The 8356-nt window shown below is 42.4% G+C and overlaps 1 protein-coding gene across 1 annotated transcript; it reads left to right on the top strand.

The window, feature by feature from the left end:
- On the top strand, positions 1-2993 carry LOC111978971 (regulator of G-protein signaling 21). Its single transcript, XM_024009228.2, has 5 exons — positions 1-183; positions 403-477; positions 2011-2072; positions 2204-2370; positions 2707-2993. Exons 1-5 carry the CDS (start codon positions 128-130, stop codon positions 2905-2907), a joined length of 561 nt encoding a protein of 186 aa, XP_023864996.1. The 5' UTR covers positions 1-127; the 3' UTR covers positions 2908-2993.
- The last annotated feature ends 5363 nt before the right edge of the window (positions 2994-8356 follow it).

Raw genomic sequence — 8356 nt, 5'->3', positions numbered from 1 at the left:
CTTGGCTGTGTCAGAGAGCATAAAGAATCCACCGAGCTTCCTTAAGAATTGGGAAACTCAACGAACAGGGTTGAGAGGGTGATATGTACACAGTATTTAGCCATTGAACACAAATAATTTTTAAAAAATGGATATGTGCTGTGAGACGGCCTCGGAAGACCTTGACAAGACCAAAAGGCTTTTGTAAGTTGTTGATGTAATTTGGTTTTGTAATTATTATTATTAGTTTTAATAAAAGTTGTTATAGTCGTTATGAGCACATATTTGTATTGTATTACATTTGCATAATTTCATCACATATGAAACATCGTAATGTGACTGGGCTATAAATAAGTGTACTATAATACTTTTCTAAAAAGACCACTGAACATTCTTTCTGTGTTCTTATCATTTATTCTGCAGGCATATACCCTGGAAATCGAGACTCCACAACTTCCTCAATAGTCCCTCACCTCACTCAAAGAAGAAAATGCGCAGGTATGTGAAACTGAAAAAAAWAWATATATAATTTTGCTGGTATGTATTTTAAATATGTTGTCACTATACCATCATTTACCAAATATGAATACCTAGGCCAGTATCACGATAACCCGAAGTTTCTGGGTAAGTGGGGGGGGGGGGGGGGGTCGTGGCCGAATTAGCGTCTGTTCGCCCGTCCTCCGCTAGACGCTTGTTCCCGTTTTCTAAACGTTATGTGCATTAGCGTCCTGTTCGCCCCGTCCTCCTGACGCTTGTTCCCGTTTTCTAAACGTTATGTGCATGTGCTACAAAACAAACTCGTCACAGACATTCACACTTCTACTCAAAACAACACATATTAACTTCACACTGTTCACTGTATAATAAAATACTGCATAGAATGGCTATTTTATTTTACCTTTATTTAACTAGGCAGGTCAGTTAAGAACAAATTCTTATTTACAATGACRGCCTAGGARCAGTGGGTTAWCTGCCTTKTTCAGGGGCAGAACGACAGATTTTCACCTTGTCAGCTCAGGGATTCGATCCAACGCTCTAACCACTAGGCTACCTGCCGCCCCAAAATTTGCACAGGCCTACCTATAATTTGGCTGGAGGAATGGGAGGAAGGAATATACATGCATAATGATCCGCATGTCACTGTAGCAGTAAGGAGAAAACGCTATATATGAATCAAATCCTACCTTTGAAGCACATCTCATGAGTAGCAGACCCTTTTCCTTTCTTCCTGTGCCAATCAAATTGGCTTAGACCTACTGTCAAGTTAGCAGGTTGTTAGCTAGAAAGGTAACATGACTGAATAACGTTGTTTGTTATCAAACCAATACTTAACGGGCCGGGATTAGTTTAAAACCGCCCGCGACATGGTTTGTGAAATATCACAGAAATCGCGCAGAAAGAAAAAGGGTAGCTCCGTTTATAGGAGTAATATTTTTTTTTTTACCGTTTGAGCTAGAAACAAGCCGTTTTCTTTGCTCTAAAGCTGCAAGCATGTCTGTCGTGAAGCGGGTTTTCCTCTCTGGCACTGCTGTGTGACAGCGAATTTGTCACTATACTCAGATTGGCCTGTGCTCTTGGTTATATCAGGATGAAATTATATACAATGTATCAACTTTGCTCGTTCTGCGCACTGCTCCGGTGTATCAAACATACACATGTAATAACAGAAGACCGATCAGGGTCTCCATCCCCGCTCGCCATCAAGGCTCAATTATATTTTAAAAACTGATGGAGGAATAGATATGCATGAAGAGTGGACAGAGAAGCAGGTGAGTGAGGGCTGGCAGGGGTTACGGCTTGCTGATCACAGCTGCCACACATGATAAACATTTTATAACAGGCGACCGCGAGTTCTTTAGATCGGTAGGGCCGAAAATGTTTGTAGTATTATATAAAACTGTATGTTATTCTAAAATGTTGGTATCATGACGTTTTGATTATATTACTGGTCTACCAGTATACCTTGCAACAATAATTCAGTTACACTATTCCCATATTTCAACCTCTTTTTGTTATTTTTTTTATTTGCAGACAATCTGTTAATGAAGCGAAACAGTGGGGACAATCCTTAGAGAAACTACTCAATCATAAATGTAATTTTTGTTTTATATATATATATACAGTAAATACATACAACATATTTTTGTAAATATATAAAACACACTACCGGACTGCAGATTACGCCTAAATCAACCCAAATATTTTCTCTCCATTTTGCTTCTAGGTGGCCAAGTGGCATTTCGGGTCTTCCTGAAGTCTGAGTTCTGTGAGGAGAATCTGGAGTTTTGGCTTGCCTGTGAAGATTTCAAGTCCATCACCAGTTCAGAGAAGCTTGCCTGGAAAGCTACTAGCATTTATGAAGAATTCATCCAAAGTGACTCCCCTATGGAGGTAGAAACACATTATATTATCATTATCACAGTACCATCATGTATATCACTTCATGTTCCTTATAGTGATAATAAATGAGTGACTTTCTTGGCAAGTTATACAGATTAAAAATAATAATATTTAGAAATTCCCCATGAGTAACTCTGTAACTGCTGCACAGTGGGAGAATATCATCTGTAAACTTTCCAGGATGACATGAAGGAAAACTATAATAGATTTAAAAGTAACCTAAAACCAAATTAGATGAAGAACGACTGACATGTATGATAATAGTGTATAAATAGGGTTATTTAAGGTTGTGTCGAGTGTGATTATTGCATTTCTTTCTCAAATCAGGTCAACGTCGATTACCACACAAGAGACACCATTGCTCAGAGTCTCCACAAGCCAACGCCATCTTGTTTTGACGGTGCCCAGAGGAAGGTCTGTAGCCTTATGGAGAACGATGCGTATCCTCGATTCATTCAGTCTGACTACTACAAGGACCTGTGTGCTGGTGGCAGGGGCTTAGGAAAACATACAAGAACTTTAGACTGACTGACTCAGACTCCAAAAAAATGTACTCTGGCAATCCAATTCTCTGCTCTTCTCTTGAAGTGTGCACTTGACTTGAACACTCCCTCACATGGAATGGACTTGAACACTCCCTCACATGGAATGGTTCATCTGATAAACAACCAACGAATGCTACTGACTTCAAGTGCCTGTGTTATTTGTATATATTGATGGTGATGTATATTTGTAAACTTGTAATATTTAATATTTAATAACTCCATTGTAAGTTGTACTTGTAATTCAGCTTGTTGCTATAAAGATTTATTGTACATTTAAAAAAAAAACTTAATCATGGATTTAGCAATGTAAAAATTCCTCCAGCCAATGATTACATCAATCCCATGTGTAAGTACCGGAGGAGAGTAGAGAATCGGGGTGCGGCCTTAGTCCTCTTCATCCCCCTGTGGCGCGTTAGGGCATCGACCATGGCTCTCCACCTACACTGAACATTGCAGCAAGGTCTCATCTGATAACACAATCGTAGCCAGATATTGCAGCCGAGATTCAATCAATCAATCAATCAATCAATCAATCCATCAAATGTATTTATAAAACCCTTTTTACATCAGCAGATGTCACCAAGTGCTTATTCAGAAACTCAGCCTAAAACACCAAAGAGGAAGCGATGCAGAAGCAACGTGTCTCGGGAAAACTCCCTAGAAAGGCAAGAAACCTAGAGAGGAACCAGGCTCTGAGGGGTGGCCAGTCCTCTTCTGGCGGTGTCAGGTGGAGATTATAAGAGTACATGGCCATTAAGGTCAGATTGTTTTTCAAGATGTTCAAACCTTCATAGATGACCAGCACGGTCAAATAATAATCAAAGTGGTTATAGAGGGTGAAACAGGTCAGCACCTCAGGAGTAAATGTCAGTTGGATTTTCATAGCCAAGCATTCAGAGGTTGAGACAGCAGGTGCAGTCCAGAGAGCGAGGGAGAGGGATAGAGAAGGTCGACACAGCAGATCCGGGACAAGGTAGCACGTCAGGTGAACAGGTCAGGGTTCTGTAGCCGCAGGCAGAACAGTAGAAACTGGATCAACAGCACAACCAGGTGGACTGGAGATGAGGAAAGCGAGGAGTCGTCAGGCCAGGTAGTCCTGAGGCATGGTCCTAGAAAGAGAGCGAGAGAGAGAGAGAAATGGGAAAATTAGAGGGAGCATATTTAAGATAACACAGGAAGCCAGATAAGACAGGTGAATGACACCAAACAGGAATGACTGAACCCCCCCCCCCCCCCACACACACACACACACACACACACCCCGCCACCTAGAATATTGCAGCATAGATACTGGAGAGCGGCGGGAGGGGGGAACTGTGGCCCCGTCCGACGATACCCCCGGATAGGGCCAACCAGGCAGGATATAACCCCATCCACTTTGCCAAAGCACAGCCCCCACACCACCAGAGGGAGACAGTCTACAGGAAGCAGGTGAGGGCCCTGGCGGAGTGGTGCCAGGAAAATAACCTCTCCCTCAGCATCAACAAAATGAAGGAGCTGATCGTGGACTTTAGGAGACAGCAGAGGGAGCACGCCCCTATCCACATCGACGGGACTGCAGTGGAGAAGGTGAAAAGCTTCAAGTTCCCTGGAGTACACATCACTGACAATCTGAAATGGTCCACCCACACAGTGTGCTGAAGAAGGCGCAACAGAGCCTCAACCTCAGGAGGCTGAAGAAATTAGGCTTGGCCCCCAAACTTTTACAGATGCACAATTGAAAGCATTTTATCGGGCCTGGTACGGCAACTGCACTGCCCGCAACCCCAGGGCTCTCCAGAGGGTGGTGCGGTCTGCCCAACACATCACCGGGGGCACACTATATGCCCTCCAGGACACTTACAATACCCAATGTCACAAGAAGGCCAAAAAGATCATCAAGGACATCAACCACCTGAGACACGGCCTGTTCACCCTGCTATCATCCAGAAGGCGAGGTCAGTACAGGTGCATCAAAGCTGGGACCGAGAGACTGAAAAACAGCTTCTATCTCAAGGCCGTCAGACTGTTAATTAACCATCACTAGCCGGCTACCACCCGGTTACTCAACCCTGCACCTTAGAGGCTGCTGCCCTATGTACATAGAACATCAGACTGTTAATTAGCCATCACTAGCCGGCTACCACCCGGTTACTCAACCCTGCACCTTAGAGGCTGCTGCCCTATATACATAGACCATCAGACTGTTAATTAGCCATCACTAGCCGGCTACCACCCGGTTACTCAACCCTGCACCTTAGAGGCTGTTGCCTTATGTACATAGACATGGAATCACTGGTCAACTTAATAATGGAACACTAGTCACTGTAATGTTTAAATACTGTATATACTGTATTCTACTGTATTTTAGTCAATGCTTTTCCAACAATGCTCATCCTAATATTTATATATTCCTTAATTCCATTCTTTTACTTTTAGATTGGTGTGTATTGTTGTGAATTGTTAGATACTACTGCACTGTTGGAGCTAGAAACACAAGTATTTCGCTACACCCGCAATAACAYCTGCTAAATATGTGTATGTGACTAATACAATTTGATTTGATTTGAACAGACCACCAACTTACTAGCCAGAGACAAGGCGGAGTCTAGCCCACAAAGATCTTCCCCACTGCACGAGCCCGAGTGGGCGCAAAACCAGACAGGAAGATCACRTCAGTGACTCAACTCACTCAAGTCGAGTATAGCGAGAGAAAAAGCCTTGTAAGATGTGATGCACACCTAGGGACAACATGAGATAGCACTAACAAGCCAGTGACTCAGCCCCCGTAATAGGGTCAGAGGCAGAGAATCCCAGGGGGGGGAGGGGATCACTCTTCACTCCAATGCCTTTCCGTTCACCTTCACATCCCTGGTTCCAGACTACACTCAACCATAGGACCTACTGAAGAGATGAGTATTTAGTAAAGACTCAAAGGTTGAGACCGAGTCTGCGTCTCTCATATGGATCGGCAGACCATTTCATAAAAATTGAGCTCTATAGGAGAAAGCCCTGCCTTCAGCTGTTTGCTTAGGACAATGAGGAGGCCTGCGTCTTGTGACTGTAGCGTACGTGTAGGTGTGTAAGGCAGGACCAAATCGGAAAGATAGGTAGGAGCAAGTCCATGTAWTGCTTTGTAGGTTAACAGTAAAAGCTTGAAATCAGCCCTTGCCTTAACAGGAAGCCAGATAGAAAGGCTAACACTGGAGTCGTAGGATCAAATGTTTGGGTTCTAGTCAAGATTCTAGCAGCCATATTTAGCACTAGCTGAAGTTAATTTAGTGCTTTATCCGGGTAGCTGGAGAGTAGAGCATTGCAGTAGTCTAATCTTGAAGTGACAAAAGCATGGCTTATTCAGAGATTTATCACACCCAAAAGTGACACCAGACCGTGACTGAAACAAAGTGCGAGACCTGGGATAGAGACATTGTCATTGGATGTCAGGGTGTTGGAAAAGGAGGTGTCTGGTTAAACAAAAGTGGAGATTTGGAATCTGAATTGAAGACGCACACAACMTTCCCAGTCGGCATATGTAACTGCTTTTGGATTAAAGATAATTTATAGAGGAATATCACAAGAGGACATACCACATTTATTTTATTGTGTTACAATTTTTTTTTTTGTGTGCAAATATTCTTACTTTTTAACTCTGCATTGTTGGGAAAGGGCTCGTAAGTAAGCATTTCACGGTAAAGTCTACATCTATTGTATTCACCGCATGTGACAAATAAAATGATATTTGATTTCAGACTGCAACCGGACTGCAAATTGTTGTATATTTCATACATAGGCTACTACATACAAACGTACTGTACAAAATCTCTTGGTCCTTAAACAATGATTATGAAGCAAATGCCATGGTTTTATACTTGTATGTATTAGCAGTACCGAATACCAATTCATGCTTGCTGACTAACTATTGGACTTGACCATAAGGTTACAGAATGTATACATTTTGCACAGAGGTTGAAAGAAACATTTAAAGCTAGCAGGTATTTGTCACGCCCTGACCGTAGAGAGCTTTTTATGTCTCTATTTTGGTTTGGTCAGGGTGTGATTTGGGTGGGCATTCTATGTTAATTTTCTATGTTTTGTATTTCTTTGTGTTTGGCCGGGTGTGGTTCTCAATCAGAGGCAGCTGTCTATCATTGTCTCTGATTGAGAATCATACTTAGGCAGCTTTTTCCCACATGTGTTTTGTGGGTAGTTGTTTTGTGTCTGCACCACACAGAACTGTTTCGTGTTGTTCCATTTTGTTATTTTGTTTCAGTGTTCAGTTTCAATAAATAATCATGAACACTTACCACTCTGCGCTTTGGTCCGATCCTTCTCATTCCAACGACGAACGTCACAGTATTGAGCAAACTGTGATGTGCTTCTCATAATCAGAGCCTAAATGGTCATCATATTGTCAGAGTAGTCATTACAATATCAATTCATTTTAATTGCACACATTTTAAATCAAGCAGCAGATAATAATCGGATCACTGTGCTAAAATAGGCCCYCTTCGGTCCTAAAACTGTCCTCTCTGTGTGTCCGCTTCCTGTTTCTGTCTTTAAAACACATTGTGTAAGGAGAGAGTAAAATCCACTCTCCTTAAAACATACAATTTATAAGAATAATAAACCTGATGCAGCTTGAAGATAATAACACATAATCAGTTTGCCTTCCATATTTTAGCCAACATTGTCCTCTGGTGGAATGAGAAATTTACCCATAAGGAGGGTTTTACTAATGTATGTGGAATTGTTTTAAGGTCATACCAAGGATCCTTTTGCTATTTGATTTATAATTTTAAGACCCCTTGAAGTATTAAAAAAATAATAATAATAGTGGGGGGGGCTTACTGCTATTAGCCGATACAATCACACTGAATAACAGATTCACTACATGGAAAAGATAGTCCCCCCCAAAAAAATGTAAGGACATTTTTCTGAAGTGTCTGTCCTATATCAGAGATATACAGTAAGAAATATAAGGATTTTTAATTATTTTTATTTTACATGCATTTAACCCTGTTACGCGGAGCGGGTGAACCCAAGAGCAGACTCAGACGAGGAGACTGGGATAAAGTAACCAAGGTATTTTTTGAAAAAACGGGGAAGATGGGGTGCAGGGCACGAAAAGCTTGGGCGGGTTGCAGGGAGCTAAGTGCTGAGGCTGAGGCTGGAGCGAGGGGAGTTGGGSCTGGGTAAGCAGGTCCAGAGAGGAATCCAAGGAAGCAGTAGAGKGGGGGGGGACCAGGACAGGGTAGCAGGACTGATGAGACGTGGGACTGGAGACAGGGACCAGAGTCAGAGCCGACAGAACWGTAGCGGAGAGGAAAACAGCGTCAGGCRARRGAAATTAGGCACAACACGARAACAGRATCWAAGCAGGAACAAACGGCTAAAAACACAGACAGACTGAGCAAAGGTTATGATCTGGCAGCKTGGAAGTGGCAGGGCTGAKT

This window comes from Salvelinus sp. IW2-2015, linkage group LG19 (genome assembly GCF_002910315.2).
Source record: "Salvelinus sp. IW2-2015 linkage group LG19, ASM291031v2, whole genome shotgun sequence".
Classification (NCBI taxonomy): Eukaryota; Metazoa; Chordata; class Actinopteri; order Salmoniformes; family Salmonidae; genus Salvelinus; species Salvelinus sp. IW2-2015.
This window is presented reverse-complemented; position numbering and strand designations above follow the sequence as displayed.

What these genes read in the sequence shown, in the direction of transcription:
- LOC111978971 (XM_024009228.2), top strand. Translation starts at nt 128, where the DNA reads ATGGATATGTGCTGTGAGACGGCCTCGGAAGACCTTGACAAGACCAAA. An exon ending in GACAAGACCAAAAGGCTTTT is followed by an intron (nt 184 to 402) that starts GTAAGTTGTTGA and finishes TTTATTCTGCAG; the next exon opens with GCATATACCCTGGAAATCGA. An exon ending in GAAACTACTCAATCATAAAT is followed by an intron (nt 2,073 to 2,203) that starts GTAATTTTTGTT and finishes TTTTGCTTCTAG; the next exon opens with GTGGCCAAGTGGCATTTCGG.